Here is a 19,536-nt window from a genome sequence, read left to right as displayed (position 1 = left end):
TTTAAAAGAAACAGTCGACTAGGAAATTATCCTTTAAGAACTCAATTACAATCACTAACCCCCCAAAAAACATATTTTTTTTTTGTTTATTTAAAAAATTTGTTCCTCAATGTGAAAAAAAAAATTAAGAATTTTCTCCATTTAAGAATTTTTTATGAAAGTACAAAAATTTCTTAAATGCATAATGGTTCAATGCTGTATATTATGTCTTATCATCTTTATAACCATTTCTTCAAAAGAATTTTATTAATTTATGTTTTCTATAACTTTTAATTAAAGATAACTCAGTCAGTTATAAAACAATTTTATTTAGGGGAAATCATACAAAAATGTAAAAATCATAATATAACTATTTCTTTAGTATAAAATAATTTCTTACTTTATTTTGAATACTTTTGTAGTTTATGGTGATGACTTACATTGAATGAGTAAAAAATGAAAATGAATTTCAATCTTTTTGTAACGCCCTAAATATATGGAACGCTTAATTTTTATGTTAAAATATAAATCTTTTGAGAGATTCAGATATTCAATAAATTAACATTAAATTCAATTTCCTTTCATGCATACATCATAAATCATAACTGAGCTTATCTTGTGCGTAAAAATCAAAGATTTTTTAACAGAGTATATCATTTGATTCAATAGCCATTGTAACAAACACAGGTTTAGTATCCATTATTTTTAACACTTTCGCAATTCCCGTTCCTCGTAAAGAAGAAGCCTGTGACATCTTACTTCTTTTGACAACCTGGAATTGACTACGCGGCTTCTTTAAGCTACTCCGTGCCGCCATACCTTCCTATTATCACTTCTTTAGCAGCTGTCATTTCAAAAAGAGTTAAATATGTCGAAAGTAATTTTCAGAAATGCCATTCAGATGTAGGATTTCTTTGTACTGTTTTTCAACTTTCTCCTCTTGTTCTTCATTACTCGATAAAGGTTATTTTTTTTCTCTTACATCGTTTTTAACTTTAAAATACAACTGAAAACTGAAAATAAAAATATATCCTTATCCATGGAAAGTTAATAGTAGTTTTTCCCCCTCACAAGTCCTAGCTGGTTTTACTCTTTTAAATAACATCTGCGAATGAAAATGCAGGGCAAAAATATCAAGTAATTCAGAACAACATGACAAGTAATTTATTCTAAATATATTAACATTTAATAGAAACGTTGGTAAAGTGAAACAGCTCTAATAATAGTTTATTCAATCGAGATATTCTAATAATTCACAATGCTCCTCGACTTAAAATTATTTCTATGGATGAGGATGTCAATGTGATAAAATTTTGCAATATAAAAATATTTTTTTAAAAAAAGGACAATTTCACAGATATGTAATTTCTACTTTCTTTATTGCTACATTATTTCTGCTCATTTTGCTCCTTATTTATATCATAATATGATAAATTTCTGCATCATTATCCACATAACTATTGTTTTAAAACATAACCTTTTAATTTTAGTATTAGAATTTCGTTGTTAGGAGCACGGATGGTGTAATACTTCACTTAAAAATGCTTCGCTTCATCTTTCTGATCTCTGCATACAACTTTAAATGATATAATAAAAAAAATGCATTTATTATTATTTTTTTTTATTTTGCACAATACGAATATAAATTTCTTTATCGTACCAGCCTTCATTGACTTACACTAGATTACCGAATTAAAAACATTTCTATTGAAACCACAGATTAAATTATTGAAGAGAAAAAATCTGCATCCAACATAAAAAAGAAATTATCTGGGTACAACACTTAAAGAGTAGTATTTCAGCATTTCCAATTACATAAAAAAACTGTCTTTCATTTTGGATGTAGAGTATTTATTGGAGATAGGTTACTTACCTCTATAAAACAATTTCCTCGAATCAAAACACTTATTGTCCTACAAGAAATGAAAAATAGGTTCATTTTAATATGAATAATAATATTCATATTAAATAATAATAATAAAATTATAAATTTCAAAAATTACTGTATTTGATTCTGTATAAATATTTAATCTTTATTAATGGTACTTTAAATAAAAAGAGCAATACATAAATTTAATCTCAATTTATTTCTCGAGCTTCTGATTTTTACAGAAAAGCAAATTTTAAAAATTCTTTCTACGATAAATCCAAAATTAATCTCTTTCCTCTAGTTGGAGAATTGTTTTTTCATTAATGTGCGAATGCATATTAAAACAAGTGGTTTTCTGCTTTATTCATAGGATAACAAATGTAAACACATTTATATGAAAAAAATCTCATTTCATATTACTTTAAATTGCATGGAACCATTTCAATATTATCTTTACGTTGTGAAATAAGGTTTTATACTTCCTTTAAAACGTGTATTTATATTTTTGCAGATTGTCTCTTTTTTCCGGTTTTCTGATATTTAAAATGCCTTAAAGGGCCAAATTATGTAAATTGCTTATGCATACTGTAATATGTTTTTAAATTGAAACTTTCAATTACATTAAATGTATTATTATAAACTAGCCGCATTTGGCGACCAACTGGTTCGCCAATCTTAATGTTCGTTAAAATTTCAATAATTAAATATTTTATGCAATTTCTACTTTAATAGCTTCTTCATCAAAATATTTTTAAACTTCAAATTTTGATTATCATATAATTCATTCATAATATTATAAAGGCCTTCAGTCATAACGTAATATGTATCTCTCTCATTTTCTGTTAGCACCCGTAGAATTTATGCTTTAAATGAAAGTGGAAAGAATTTATCTTCAATTAATATAATAATATTTTTTACTGAAGCAAAGCATTTTTTTATAATCTGATTACTGAAAATAGTCACTCAGCGTTTAAACTTTATGGGCACTAAAGAATATCTTTTTAAATTTATGTAATATCTCAAGAGTTGGTCAACAAAATTTTCTTAGATTCATTATGAGCAGATCGATTCATTAACAATGTTTAAATTTAAATGCATCAAACACTAAGAAAATAAAACGAATCGTTTAAAATAAATGGTTGAAAACAGGTTTTAAAAAAACTACTTAAAAAACGATGTACTTAAAACTATAAGCATATACAAAAAATATATAACTAACATAAATACAATTTACTTACAAAAGCATGCAACTAACCCAAAAATAATTTAAATCATCCATTGATAACGTTGTCAGGGCAACAATCAGAACAGAATGCGCATGCGTGAATTTTCTTCGCCGGTTACGTAACGCAAATACGTGATTTTTTCTACGCCAGTTGGGGTAACGCTATGCGGATTAGAAATTTTTAATTTCCTTTATTCTGTTTTATTTTAATTCAAAAGTACTCCAGAATGAATCTGAAAGATTGATTCATTAACAATGTTTAATTTTAAATGCATCAAACATTAAGAAAATAAACAGAACCGATTGAAATAATCCGCCGAAAAATTTTAACCCTAGCCTCATTACTGTTGGGAGAAAAAAAAAAAAAACTGAGGCCTTTCTCGTTTGGCGCTGGGGATAATGGAAGATTTTTTTGGCGGAAAAGTTGGCGGTGGGGAAAATGGAAGATTTTTTTGGCGGGAAAGTTAGTTTTTAATTAATAATTAAAATTCTAATTAAAAATTCGAAAAAAGAAACCCCAGGTGCACATTCCCAACCTCCAAGGTATACATGTACCAAATTTGGTAGCTGTATGTCAAACGGTCTGGCCTGTAGAGCGCCAACACACACACACACACACACACACACACACACACACACACACACACACATTGAGCTTTATTATAAGTATAGATTATTCATAGTTGCAAGTTTTTAAAAATAATTAAATATTTAAAAAAAGAAAAAGAAGAAGAAAAAAAAAATAAATAGCGCATTATATGATATAGGATTAACTTCTAATACGGTAAGCTGGAAAACATTTCATTACTGTATTGTTAATCAAATGCTAAGAACCGAACGATTTACTAGAAACAGCATAGCTGAGAGATTACTTTATGGATGAAAAATGCATATTACAGTGCTTTTGAAATCGATTTAGTGTTATCTAAACGATATTGTATGCATGTAGGAATAATGTGATAATTTCGCAATGTTCCAACAATTTATTAGGAAGTATAATTAATTATCTGAAGGAAATTTGCTAGCATGGTATAAAATACATTTTTCAGCAGAAATTTAAAATGTAATTATTCGTGAATTATTCCACGGCTTCAGTTTTCTCCTGTTTGAGAATAATAGTATTTAAATGCTAAAAACAAAAGAATTTCACAAGTTTTATCTTTAAAAAAAAGCAATTCTTATTTTTTCTTATTTCTAAATTTTCTTTAGAAAATCAAGAGCTCCAAGCATAATATAGAATGTCGCAGAAACAGAAAAGACACTTTACACGAATACATTTAAATTAATCCTTCAAAACATAACTAAAGATTTTTAACGAGTAAACTCATCAACGGAATAATATAAAAAATTCTAATTAACTTTAAATTAGTTTACCTGAAAAAGAACAGCATAAAAACGCATGTTTTTAAAGCAAAAATCGAAATATTTTTACCTTTTGGAACGATTTTTTGCACTATCTGACACCCAGAAGTTTTACAAAATCATTACAACCTCGTTAAGCTATTCAAACAAAATAAAAGCTTTTGTGACAAGAACAATAGATTTGAGGCAGAAAATGAGAAGTTAAAATAAAAACATATCAATTGTTTCTTCTCGTAATTATACTAAATAAACCATTTAAAATCTAAAGCTGTCTCTTTGTCGTGCAAGGTTTATTTTTTCAGCCAAAAAAAATGTGAACAGTGAGATTTTTTTAAGAGTTATCCTGCCTTTAAATTGATCAATAAAATTAATTAGTTTTCAATTATCTAAGCAAGAAAGTTGTAATAGAATGAAAAAAAAATTAATGAAAGAAAGATCTTCAAACAAGAACATTCAATTTAGTCGATATTTTTACATATTCCTCAAGATTTAAAAGTTAAGATAAAACATTTTACATCTAACTTCGAAAGTATTTTTTTAAATGAAATATTTATCATCAAATCGAAATATTTATTCTCAAGTTTGACTAAGAGATTAATTTAAAGATATTTTTCAAGAATTCGAATGTTTTGACACAAATTTTCTCATTGATCTGTATCATGAATGCAAGGAAACATCTTTGTACTTTGATACATGTGTTGCACTTTTATCATGAATCAATTTCTTAATATCATCTTTCAGAAGTACTTACTAAAATGTCAAGAATTTCGATCAAAATTTTTCAAACTCAGCACTTTGACAAGCATGCAGTTTGCTTGTGAAATAAAGATTTTGGAAATTGTGATCGAACTATTTATAATAATAACTACCATTGATGTAAAATTAAAATTGTTGGAAAACTCAGAACTTTACTGTATGCTTTATATATTAAATTTTTCAGTTATTTCTTTAGTCATAGTTGATAAATTAAGTCCCAATGCAAAAAGTTCTTGACTTCAACGCATTATCCAATATACAGGGTGTTTTTTTAACTTGACGGTACTGAGAGACCTCTGTAGCTCTAACTATCAGCCGCAAAGCCACCAACTTTTGTAGGGGGACTGTAAACGACATGGGAAAAAGGTATCCGTGAAAAAAAAATGTTCCAAAAGTTGCCGATAGGAGGGGATGTAGCGCTTTTTATCTAAATTTTAAGTTTAACTGCACGATAAAATTTTAAAAGGCTACAGTAAACATATAAATGAATAAGGAAGAATGAATTTTTTCACAAATGTGCATTATTCGAAAAAATAGCTTCTGTCAATGGTTACAAAATAAAAATAATCAAAAAGGAGATTCTATTCGATTTCCTTTTGATTTTTTGTTCTTTTGTTTTTATTCAGTAGAATCGCTTTCCTGGGGAATACATCGGCTTTTTTAAATATGACCCCTATTTTCTTGGACATTCTCCAGCATTGCATTCTGTACACCGTATTCTCTACGGCTGAATGCAACACTTTAGGAGGTATGTCCATAATAGTCCGTGTTATGTTTTCCTTTAAAACTGATAAGTTCGAGTCATCACCAAGATAAACCTTCGATTTCAAATAACGCCACAGAAAAAAGTCACATGGGGTTAGATCCGGGGAGCGAAGTGGCTATACAACACGAAAACAGCGACTAATGACTCTTTCTTCTGTAAAGTGATGGCACAACAGTTGCTTACGATGTACCAATATATGATGGTGCTCCACCTTGCAAAAAGACAATTTTATCTAAGCATTGTCTTTGCTGAAGTCGTGGAATAACAAAACTACTCAGCATATCATGATATCTTTGCGCGTTTACGGAGCAGGTCTGCGGTCCTGCTTGGATAATAGTCTCAAAAAAGTATGGCCCTATGAAAAAATATGCTGTAAAACCATACCAAACAGTTACTTTTTTGACAATGGTGTGGGATTTCTTGAAATGCATGGGGTTGTTCAGATGCCCAAATTCTAGAATTCTGAGTGTTAACAGTCCCATTTAAATAAAAATGGGCCTCATCAACTCCAGAGAATTGTACAAGGCTAATCCTCGACGAGCTCCATTCTGGCAAGAAATGTCAAACAAAGGTTAAGTGAAGATCATAATCTGTGGATTTTAATTCATGCAATAGGCTAATTTTATATGAATAAAATTGTAATATTTTTCTTAAAACTTTCCATACTGTTGAAGCACTAGCATCATGTTGTCGGGCAACTCAACGCGTGCTGCTATTACTAGCAGTGCTCGTCTGATTTCTTTCAACGATTGCAGTCGCAACATCTGTGATCGTACCAGTTTCCATCCTCTACTAGGCCGAGTTGCGGGAGAACCTGTTTTTTCAAATTTTTTAATCACTGCTTTCACTGCATTAATTGACCGAGGTCCTTTACATAAATTGTTTCGATTTCTAAATTCGCGCAGAGCGGCCGCTGCATTGAATTGATTAAGATAAAAGAGCTTCACAAGTAATGCAACATGTGCTAAAGAGACGCATTTTACAAATCAATAGATAATTAAAATGATTTTCTATGTCCCGCTACTTTTTTTATAACTCAAAATACTGGCGCTGGTGTAGACTAAGTAATCAAGATTTTGCATTTTGAAATTTGTCCCAGTGTTTTATGCAACAATTTAGCTGTCTTAAAGTTTAAAGCCCCACATTTCCCCCTATCGGCAACTTTTGGAACTAATTATTTTTTTCACGGATTCCTTTTTCCCATGTCATCAATAGTCCCCGTACAAAATTTCCTGGCTTCGCGACTAATAGTTCAAGCTCCAGAGGTCTCTGAGTACCGTTAGTTAAACAAAAAAACACCCTGTACTAAAAAATCTTCTTTTATATTAGGAAACAAAATACTTGCTTGAAACTGTTGCAAAGTCAAGTTTGAGAATTGCTTTTAGCGAATATTTTATAAAAATCTTAAAATCCACAAGAGAAAAAATTTAAATTAAATTAAATTACATAAAATTTATATTAAATATCATAATTTTTAACTTGAAATGACCGAAAATAAAATTTTCTTGTTTGAGTCTTCTGAAATAACATTATAAACAGTTATAGCACCGTTAATATAAAGATTTTGTTCACTTTAAAACAATAAACTACAATATTTTACTTTCAGTTATTTTTCACTACTTGAAATATTATTTTTATTCTAGAGAAAAGGAAATAGTTGTGAATCTTGAACATTCCATGTAGAAGGCCTTGGATGAAAATTATTCAATAGGTAATTCTAAATCATTAAGTACACTATTTCAATCCATTTGTGAATTCATTCGATGTATATTATTTTAATAAAATTAAAACAATATATGTTAAATGAATTCTGATTCCATTCCTAATTTGGAAACGTCTTGTTAAAATACTTGAATACAAAGCTTAAAAGAATTCATTAAGATGTAACAAGAAAAAAAAATTCTAAAAACAAGAAAGAATGATGATAGATCCATTCGGGAGCAATAACTTGCATTTCTCCTTAAATCCAATGACATCATAAGCATTTTTTTCGGGACAAGAAAATATACCACTGAATGCCTTTATTAATTATAAATCCATTGGACTGTGAATTTATTGACTTTCAATTTACCTTTGGACGTTTCCAAGGGAGATTGAATACGTTAGAATATTTTCATTCTATTATTATTGCATTGATTATAATAAAAATATAGGATTAGAGGAGTAGGAAGAAATTTTTTGCCTCGTGAATTTTCTTTTTGCTGCCACCCGATTTCGATTGCGAGATCAAAGAAAATCGATTGAATCGATAAATGTTGGGCCAGGGGAGGGCCATAAATAGTTGGAAGATTCACTATAATAATTAAATTGGAGGCCCGATATTGCAAGAGTAAGAAGAAAAAAATGTATTCTATGACTTATTAAATAATTTTGTACGAAGTTTCAAACTGCTTTGGCATTTCGTATTCATCAATAACTTAAGAATTAAATTAACTTTCGGAATGCTCTTCTTCAGAAGCTAAGTATTCGGACTTTTTATTGGAATATGGAAATTTACAAAGAAATTTCGTCGAATCGAAGCTCTGAAAGCAACCTCGGAAATTTCTTTGAATGAAAGTAAGCTGAAATATGCGAATTTTTACAAGAAAGTAACTTTCAAAGCACATCATAATGCCTAGTGTTTTATTCGAGCACCACTCATTCATATTTTCGTGAATCAGAGATTCTGTTTAGAGTTCCATCAAATTATTTTTAAAAAAATGAATGAGATTATTATAAAACATATATTTTTGTCTGCATTTAAAGATATGAAAAATTATCTGCAAACCTCTGCACTTGATTTTGAAAAGCTGAAAAATTTCTTTGATGGAGACAAATAACTAACTTTTCAGGGTTAAAGATCTTAAATGTTAACACTATATAATATGTGAATAAATGAAGAAATGAAACACTTCAGAAAATTAGCTCAAAACGCATCAGGCATAGACTGTTTTATCTATTGGTTATCAGAAATGTGAGAATTCTTTTTTTTTTTCATGCCAGAAATGTGCAAGATTTAATTACAGATATAATTTTTGTGGAAAAAAAATGAAACGACACATAAAATACACGTTTCTTTATACTTTAAAACATTCTTTTGAGGAATTTTTGTCCTCTTATTAAAATGAACCTATAGAAATCTTAATGAAACGGGTGATGTTTAAATAACTTATAGATTACATTAGCTAATATATTCGGTGGAAATTCAGCGAATTTTTCCTAATCTGTTTTTCAAATTATATCCAGAAAAATAATAAAAAATATTAAATTATTCATTGTAAATAAATAGTTTTAATAGTTTAATGTAATAATAGTTTTAGCGTTTGTTCTTCCATTTTTATTATTTTTGAAACATAATCTAAATTGAATGAACGCATCTAAAATTAGCTGAGAATCCAGATATAATCAAAGCTCGCAATATTTGAACGCTCTGCTATTCAGAATTAAAACTCGCATCGTGTTGTTACAAGGGTAAATTTTAGACATGAAATCATTTTATTGCACCGTTTAATGTACCTGAATCAAATGCACCATTGTTTTGAATATTCTGTTTTATGTTTTTTATTTTTGTGAATATTTCACGGAATGTAAAAAATGGTTATAATAGGTCATAAGAAGATGTAACTTACTCCAATATCATGGTTAAATACGTTTGTTCGGACGGAGCGGTTGTAGAGGGGCTGAGGTGGACGATAATTGTTTGCAAGGATAGTTTTAGGGTGCGCTTCGTCCCCTTGCATCAAACGACGCAGTAAAAATATCTGAAAGAAAGAAGAAAAAAAAATGATTAAAGTACAAACCGAATAAACACACTTTATTATCAATAGCACAAACCAAAAAAAAAAAAAAAAAAAACGTGGTTGCACCTTTCAGCTTTGTTATATAAAATTGTAAATTTCGCTCACTCTTAAAAATAGGGGTCAGTCCCATAATGAACACGATAATACAATAAATCAAATCTCAAAATTACGTAGTTAAGTGACATTAAGGGTCCATTTTAACGAAACATATAGGTAATGTCGAAGTTTGAAATCATATGACTCTTGAATGTGAATTTAAACATTCATATGCCTTTTTAACTAATATTTATAATGTGACCACAAATTTATATGTAATGACAATGAACCATATTTACCTTATATATTAGTAGAGAAATCTATAGGTGATAATATGATTAAAACCATTAAAAATTATTTTCCATTCATACGAGGATGAAACAATTTTTAGTTTTAATATAAGTAAATGCGTTACGAATATATTCTTTTTATTTATAATGTTGAAGTATGAGCAATATTTCCAGAATAATTTCAATTCAAAGTATTGAAAAAATAAATCTGAGAGCACAAAAGTGCAGCATTTGGTTCATATGAATGTTAAAAACAAGCGAAGTAAAATTATGAATATTAAATAAAACTTAAACCACTTCTTATTTTACAAACCCTTTATCTTTTAAACTTTAATTAAATTCACATTCCGAACTTTATGACAATTAGCAACAGAAATATCATTTATATCCTTAATTAATATGCTAGAATTGAATTTATTACATATCTGCAACAGATCGGTATTCACACCAAAGACTGTCTGCACAGTTAATTATCTATATTTTGATCAGATGCTTTTTTTCTTTTATCATTTCATGATGTTTCCCATGTTCTGAAATGAATATCATCCATATTTGTGTTCTTAAGATCATTACTTTTCATTCTATCGCTTTTCATGTTGATATCATTTCGCTTCTCTATATACTGGAATATACACATTATTGATATTTTCTACGCATATAAAGGCTGGTATATTTTTTTCACTGGTCTGAAACGATATTTTTTTTCATCCCAATCAAGCGATACATGTATGCTATTAAAGCATTTTGAAACGAGTACGTGAAGAATTTGGTAATAAGAACAAGTTCACTTTCAACTGAAATCAAAGTCAAATGTTATGTAAATGTAAATTTTTACAAAATATAAAAGTGAGGACTTGAAACTTCAAGTTAAAATAGGTAAGCAGATAATAGAAGCAAAAGTTCAATTTGGATTTCAGATGAGATAGAAAAATTAATATAATCTCTAGAAAAACGAAACTTTTTTCAAAAATTTGGAAGAAGTAAACGGTATTTCAGTATAAAGGCTAAGATCTGCCATACTCTTCATGTAGAATCTGAAAATGCTGATATGCACCATGTAGAATATGCTGAATATGCTAATATTAATTGATATAGATAATTTAGTTTCAGCAAGTCGGTTGAATTTGCACAAGGATTAACTAGTAATCATTCTCTTTAATCATTTAGAGGATCTAAAAATTCATAAAATCCAACTATGATAGTAAGAACAATATGTAAGCAGTATTTTTCCAATACTAAATTGTCTACAAGTATCTCTAAAGCAGTGGTTCTTAACCTTTTTAAGCCGCTACCTAAATTTGAGAAATATGTTCATGTCGCGCCCCAAAAAAAAGTCAAAATTTTTTCATTGCTTTATTTTAGATCGTATTTTAAAAAAATCTTCAATCCTACGATGATGATTTTTTTTAACTTACAAATTTTTTATTTATTTTTTTAATAATAAAGATAAACAAAAGTACTTTTCGATCCAAGGAAAATTTAATTAATAATCATGTTTTTAATAATTTTTATTGACCAAATTAAAATATATTTATAACTTTTTGAAAATAACTGACATTTTAACTTATTCCTAAAAAAAAAGAAATATCAATAAATATGTTAAGTCTTTTAAATTTTAAATGCAAGTCATACAGTTTTAATGAAAACCTTGTGCTTGAATACATTTTGAAAGATCTTCAAACCTCGGTTGAATGCTTGTCAAGGAGCACCTTATATCTATTTCAGGATTTAACTTGTTCCGGTAATTGTTTTTGATTACACATAGAGCCGAAAAACCAGCCTCACACATATATGTTGTTGCAAAGGGCAATAATACTTATAGGGCTGTTTCACCCCAACTTGGCAGGATTGTAAAAGGCAGAAAATGTGACGCTCCGCGCTGGGAAACAGTTCCCCATCCATTTTGACTTTAAAACAACTAAAATGCGCTGACATTTATCAAATTATATCATAAATTACAGATATCGTTTTTTTTTTTATCAGCATGTATTTAAAATTATTCTCAAGTTAGAAGTGCTTACCTGTTAAATATTTTGTAAATAAAGTGAACGAATAAAACCAAAAGATTGACATAATGAAATATTTGGCGCGCTTCTCTTGTACGCCCTCGGCAGTTTGCTCCATTTAGTTCTCACCGTTATTATCATCACACGTACTTTTTTTGCTCTCGCTTTTTAATCAGCTGATATTTTTTGATCTTGTTAATAACATTCATTTTCGATTGTTGATATTTATTCAAGTCGTCATTTCTAAAATGTCTGAAATTTGGTGTATTATTAACTTTTTTGGTTCGACTCAGAGCGACCCAAGAAATATGCTTCGCGACCCAATTTTGGGTCGCGACCCATAGGTTAAGAACCGCTGCTCTAAAGCATTCTTTAAAAACTATATATATATATATATATATATATATATATATATATATATATACTAAAGAGGTAAACAAAAGTACTCTCGTTTTTTAAAAGCTGTAAACATAAAAAAAAATAATCATTGAAAATTTTGTAAGAACACAGCTGCAACAAAGAAGCTTCAATTAGGAAATAAAATTATGTAATTATTCTAACAAAAATAACGTTTCTGAACTAAAACAATCCCTTTAAAATGCATTTTTGCTGTTATATGGCACAAATAACGATACTTACTATTGTAATGCAATCAATATTAATAGTCTTTTACCTGTAATTTGAATGCTGGTATGTTATGTTGAAGTATCATTTTCTTAAAGTGAAGAAATATGTTATGGAATTAGTAAATAAAATTATTAAAGCTTTATGAAATATTTTGAGCGTCGCGAGTTTTCTGTGAACCTTAAAACGCTCAGACATATTTAGCCTTTTGAGAGACATTATATATTGAAAAAAATTCTCATCTTAAAAAAACGCATAGGCGAAGCTACATACTCTGAAAATAAAATGTTTTACATTTGAAATTTTATTCTTGCGTTTATTTTTCTCACAAAGGAGTGGGGCAAATATGTCTCAAAGTCCTTCAAGGGACTTTCGTATTCCTCGAAATCCGTCTGCGACTTGTGCCACTGTGTGTTATCACAGGGAACATGATATTGGTTTCCTTTCCAATTTTTTTAAATACCTGGAAAGCAAGTGTAACTGGGATAGTAATAGAAAACTTTTTCCTAGAATCAACTCTCAAATCTGACACCCTGCAATGAAGGGATGTCATCTTCTTAGAAAATTTCAGAAAAAGTTGGCCACCCACATTCTACAATAACACCTTTTCTTTGCTCCAAAGATTTTTCATTCTAAGTTGCACGTGTTTGTAATTATTGAATTCCGGCGGAGAAAGCAAATTCTAAAGCCCATTAGTGGACACTAAATTCATAGGAAAGTATTACTTGAAATGCCATCTCCCTCCCCCCTGTTGTAAATTATCTACAAAGAAATGCAATACAGACTTTTCCTTTAATGCATTAAGGAACTCACATATGATATACATAATAAAGCATGCCATGGGGAAAAATGAAGCCAGTTTTCAAAAGCAGAAGGAAATAACTAAATGAAAGGGACATTCGGATATTTTGAGAAAACGAAATAAATTTTATTCAAAAAGAAAAGATTGAAAATCTAACAATATAGTCTTACATACCCTGGCAAGTTGGGAAAGATATGAATATAATTATCACAGCAATTCCGTTTAAATAAATTCACATTTGCGGCAATCATTTTACAAATATACAGGGTGGTTATAATTAAACTTCCCCTATAAACTACATTCTACAGCGCAAACGGATGAACGGGTTACAGCAAGATTTGGTATATAGATTATACACGAGATGCGCTCACGGAATTTTAAAAAGAAGGAGAAAAAAAAAACTCCAAATGATCAAAAAGAGAGCGCCGTTTCCGGAAAGAGATTAAATTTGACACAATAAACGATCAAAATGGAAGACAGAAACAATATTAACAATCCAGAACCAGAATCATGAGCAATAAAATGTGAAATCGGGAAAAAGTGTCAATTCTAGGAAAAAAAAAAATCTCGAAATTTACATGCTTGCGAAGAAAAGGAAGTATTATGCAAAACAAGTTAGGGTAAGAAACGTTTGCAGTCGTTGTCATGTTTTATGTCGATGTTCCCGGCTGTAATGATGACGGTATCTTGTTGCGACGTTGAATAACTTAAAGAACTCCATAACGCTTCATGGGCGAATCATCACAACTATCAAGTTACGATCTGCTGTTGGAACACACTGTCCATCGACTAGAAATTTTGCAGGTGAATGAGGGTGGTCACATGGAGTGCCTTTTCCTATATCATCCTGGACACGATTAACAGCAGCTCCTCTTGTGAATTTCGTCCTAATCTGTTCTTGTTTCTGCAAACTAAACTGTTTATTTTTATCTCAAACAGCAAACTGTTATTTTTTCCTTGCCTATACTTAACCCTTTAAAAGGCCATTTTTGCTAGTTATGATATATTAAAATAGTTTTAGGATTAAGATTGGCTTAAGTAAAGTGAATCATTTGGCTAATTAAATAAATTTAATTTGATTAATTAATTAATATGGTTAATTAGTACTTAAGAAATAAATCAAGATATACCATTGTATGTGAGATAAGGAACTGAAACGTTTAAGTTTTTGTCTAATCGCAAAATTTCTCTGAACTTGGGCCAGTCTACATAATTTCATACAAAAACTGAAAAATTTGGTGGGAAGCATACTTCCCCCGGCCTCTGAAAGGGTTAATATGTTTAGATGACAAGGTGATCAGAAACTAATGAACAAGTCAATAAATGTGAATGTTGTTTCTGTATTCCATTTTGGTAGTTTATTGTGTTAAAATTAAGGTTTTTCCGAAAAAGGCGCCCTCTGGCGGATAATTTGGAACTTTTTTTTCTTTCGAAATTCCGTGAGCGCATTTCTTTTATATTCTATATACCAAACTTCGTTGCAATCCGTTCACCCGTCCGCGTGGTATGGTGCTGTTTATAGGAGAAGTTTAACTATTACCACCCTATATATATATATGCATGCTTAAAGAAATTTCTTTTGTGAAATACTGTTACTTTATTGAACTATAATATGCATACTTATATTAATTTTCTTGTGCATTCCATAATTTTATAATATTAGCTAGTGGAAATTTATTAAAAAATACAATAAAATGTTGCATGAATACATTAACCTAAAATAATAATAAAATTCAATGAAAACTAAAATCAACTGATCCACACATTTATGGGCTGTCCTCTATTGAACAAACCTTTCAGGAGTGGTGTCACAATTTTATCTTCCTTTTTCGCTTTCAGTAATGAATAAAGAAATTGCATTTTTGGTGAATGAATTTGTTATGAATATATTCCTTGAATCTTAAAGATTTGTTTTTGCCGAAAATATTTGCTTAAAATGATACATTACTTTACTACAAATAAAAAATATTTTCACCTCAATTAAATTAAATCCTCAATGAAAAAGTATTTTGAAAATAATTTTAGATATAACTGAAAATTTTTTAATGTACAAGATATATTCAAATATATGCTAAAACACTTTTTGTAGAGGTAAAAAAATCGCTGGTTTATTCAAAAATTCTTCAGAAAGGTAGGCAGAGGCTGTCCCTCCACTCAAAGGGCTAAATCATTTATCATGACATAAATGTTACAAAAAAAGGGGAAAGGAAAGAGATGGTAAATAAATAAACAAGCTGAAAATTACATTGATTTGGAAACTTTGAACTAGGGTAGATTTGAAGGCACAACTTTCTTCCTTTTAATATTTTATCAAGTGAGTTTTTCAAACAATTTCTATTTAGTAAGAAACATTAGCACTTAGTTGATTCTTACCATTATAAAAGAAGAGGCAATATCATTTAAAAAAAATGTATAATTCCAAAATGCTTCGTTCAAATTATTGAATACATTGAATGAATACAGTTTATATGTTTTGAATACAGTTTATATGTTTTTATTATGTAGTACTGAAAATCTTTTTTCGAATTGGTTTAGATAATTTCAGGAAAATTCAGTATGCTGCATTCAAAGTATCCGAAAAAGCATAAATGTTAGTATTTTTTTAATTAAATATTACAGAAATGAAATCGTTAAATTTTAAATTTTTGTGTTAGTGCATTCTCATTCCTACTCATTCTGTAATCTTTCTCATATTGAGAGTAATTAACTTAAGGAAAGTAATTAACTTAATTAAACTTAAGGAAATTACTTTGAAAGTAACATTAAACAGGAAAAAATTATAATGATATATTATGAAAATAAAATATTCTAATTGAAAAGTCCTTTGCCAATGACACATTTTGATTGAGCAATTACTTTCTTTTTGTTGTTCATCAAGTCAAGAGAATTATGAGTAACTAAGAAACTAAGAATTTCAACATCGGGAGCATAACTTCTTTTAGAAGTTTTAAATCCCAATTCTATGAACTATTTTAAATATGGATCTACTTAATTTTATAAGAAAGTTGATTAATTTTATAAACTTTTTGGATACGTTTATGATTTTGCAAGAAAAATAGCGAGCTTCTGTTATTTTTTTTATTTATTTCTGTTACGGTACTTTACTTCAAATGGCAAAAACATAATTGTCATCGAAGTAGTAATATTTAAAAATACTCCCTCAATAATCACATAAATATTAAAAATTATAATTTAATAATATCATATAAAAAGGAAGCAATTTTTATTACTTTTCAGAAGTCTCCATTAAAAATGCCATAAAGACATTTGTAATAGGCATTTAAATATGTAACTTGCATTCTACGCACTTGATTAAATTTCTGAAGTTGGACGATACAATCAGTAATAGAAAAGCGCAGATCAATACTATGACAGCGAAAAATTTCTTTCAAAGTTTTTAAAACTCTAAAAGTCTAACATTACTCAGAAAACCATCATATGTAAAGCAATCAATAAAATTCAAATAAAAACTATTATTAATCGAATTTCTTTGATGATTTAATAATGTTTGTCTTCCTAAAAAGGCTGTTTTTTTTTCTTTACTGAGATCAAATTTTTTGTATGAAAGTGAAGATATTTGCTAATCCCATAACAAAATTTCTCTAAAACTAAAGAGCTGTAATATATTAAATATCTTGGGCACATCATTCAGTCAATAAAAGAAATTAAATCGTCATTTATTCAGCAGATGATCTACAATTCATTCGAACATATACAGGATATTCTAATTTTAAAACAAAACAAAAATAATTAAATTCTTCAAACGAATTGCCAATTGTTTCCATGATTTTGAACTCTGATTTCAAGTAATAACTCTAGATATTAGAAGAATAAGAATAAGGAATTTCCTGAGACACTATTATGTAGCCGTAATTCTACGTAAGAAATTCTTTAGCAATCAAAGTCAGTTTTTATTCAGAAGGCAAAAGTAAAATCGGAATACAAGAATATCGAATGGAATTAAATTAATTCAATAATTCCTACAAAGTTATCTATTACACTTCATTAAAATATGCATTCTGGCCTAGGCTTCTTCGTAATACGTAATTCAGCTCAATTTCTTAAATATATATTATTTGCCAAAGATTATTGTTCCTTTTACTGACTACAGACAGTGTGTATTTGTTGGTAGTGTGTAAACAACAAATTAAAAGTAGTATGCTTTTATTTGTTGAATCATTAAAGTCAGTCATCTAACTCTCCGACCCGCCACGAAGGCACACGGATTTAAACCATAAAAACTGAATGACCGGACCGCCGCAACAGCAACATTGGTGGGAACTGTGGTTGAGTCCTAAGGGCCGTCACCGGCCACGGTACAACCATCACTGAAGGAATTACGTCCTGTCATCGATGGGAAGAGTCAGATCCCCCACCTATCAGTGTACCCTCCAGGGTGGGGAGATCCAATCACCATGTCGGAAGCATCTCATTCTCATTTCGAGGTGCCCTCCCCGGGGGTTGTTGAATCATTAAAAGAAAGAGGAAAATTCCGCATGCTAAAATATTTAACAATTGAATTTTTATTATAAAATATGATTAATGAAATCAATTCACATTCCATCAAAGTCACATGACAAACGTATCTGCTCATGCTATCTAAGTGTACTAGAGCATGAATTGATTGTATTGTTAAAAAAAAAACTTGCAAACTTCCTTGTTAAATGTATTTACATTGCACTGTTTTTTTTTTTTTTTTTTTTTTTTTTTTTACAATGCGCTGTTAAAAAAAATTTGCATTGCATTGTTAAAAAGTATTCAAAGATTTGAGTTTTACATTTCTTTCTTAAGAATTAAGGGTTGATGTAGTATTTTTAACTTTCTAGAATATAAAGAAACATAAAATAACTGAACATATGTAAATATATTATTAAAGTAAAATTCGTGGAACAAATTAACATAATAATAATACATTTTTTATATATTTTTAAACGGGATATAAATTTTTATACTGTCTCTATTAATTCGATATGCACAAAAAATCTTCTGCATAAGTCAAAAATGAAATAGCTCCCGATGTTAGTCTAAAAGTTCTGCAACATTAATTCCTTTCAAATGGTCTCTAATATGCTTTACCAATTTAAATTTCAGTTAACTTTAATGGTACCAAAACAAATGTTGTGGTTACGAAACATCTGCTAAAAGATATGTTCGTATATTCAGTCAAAAGAATTATCTAAAAAATTTTTGCTACTTGAAATAAGAATCCTAGAATATTTTCTTACCGTTTTTCAATACAAGTGCTTTTGTCCGTGTAAAGAAAGGCACATTGATTCATTTAAGTCTGTTTGTGCTGTAAATACTTTAATAATATTAAAGAATAAACATGTGGCAACTTAATAAAACTCACTAGAACTTAAAAAATAAAGAAAAGTTTCTTTTAGAAAATATTGTTTCAATTTTCTTTTTCAATATATAATATTAAAAAAGCTATTAGGAACATAATGTACCTTATATTTGTTTCATACTTTTAATATGAAAATGTCTAACATGAATTAAGTTTTTCTGAAGGAGGAGTAGATTATTTTCCATTTTTTCAAGGTTAATTTAATATTAGCACTAAGAACTTATTTTTAATGCACTATTTGGTTAATGATTAATGCTCTTTTAGGTTCCTATAGTTTTGAAACACATAATTTACAGAAAAATGATAATATAATTTCTAGGGCAGTCAATATCTACAGGCTTAAAGATTTAAAATAAATAAATTAAAAAAAACAGTTTAACATAGAAATAAAAAAAATGAAATTGTATGAAACACAAGCCGTTAATAAAAATTGTCGGACAATTTTATTAGATGAGCTAAGTTCAAAAAAAAAATTATCTTCTTATATTAATTTTATTATAAAAATTTAAAATATTTTTTTTCTAATGATATCACGTTAATGAATAATTCCTTCCCAGATTTAGGAATGGCGATCAATTATCAAGCGGATGTGTCGTGAAGTAGGGAAATAAAACGAATCTATAAAAAAAATGTCAACCAAATGGAATATCAATAACCAGAAAAATATTTCCATCCTTCTGAACTCTTGAGAAAT

General features: G+C 28.9%; 1 protein-coding gene across 1 annotated transcript in view; it reads right to left on the bottom strand.

The window, feature by feature from the left end:
• The window catches only part of LOC129960645 (carbonic anhydrase-related protein 10-like), a 527,176-nt gene that overhangs the window by 12,856 nt on the left and 494,784 nt on the right, over window positions 1-19,536 (bottom strand). Inside the window, exons 8-9 of the mRNA XM_056074193.1 lie at window positions 9,567-9,698; window positions 1,853-1,892 (exon numbers count right to left, since the gene is read on the bottom strand). Coding sequence (XP_055930168.1) covers window positions 1,853-1,892; window positions 9,567-9,698 — 172 coding nt within the window. The remainder of the gene's footprint in view (window positions 1-1,852; window positions 1,893-9,566; window positions 9,699-19,536) is intronic.

The sequence above is a fragment of the Argiope bruennichi genome, chromosome X2 (assembly GCF_947563725.1).
Source record: "Argiope bruennichi chromosome X2, qqArgBrue1.1, whole genome shotgun sequence".
Classification (NCBI taxonomy): domain Eukaryota; kingdom Metazoa; phylum Arthropoda; class Arachnida; order Araneae; family Araneidae; genus Argiope; species Argiope bruennichi.
Note: the sequence above shows the minus strand (reverse complement) of the source record. Positions and strands in the feature narration are given on the sequence as shown.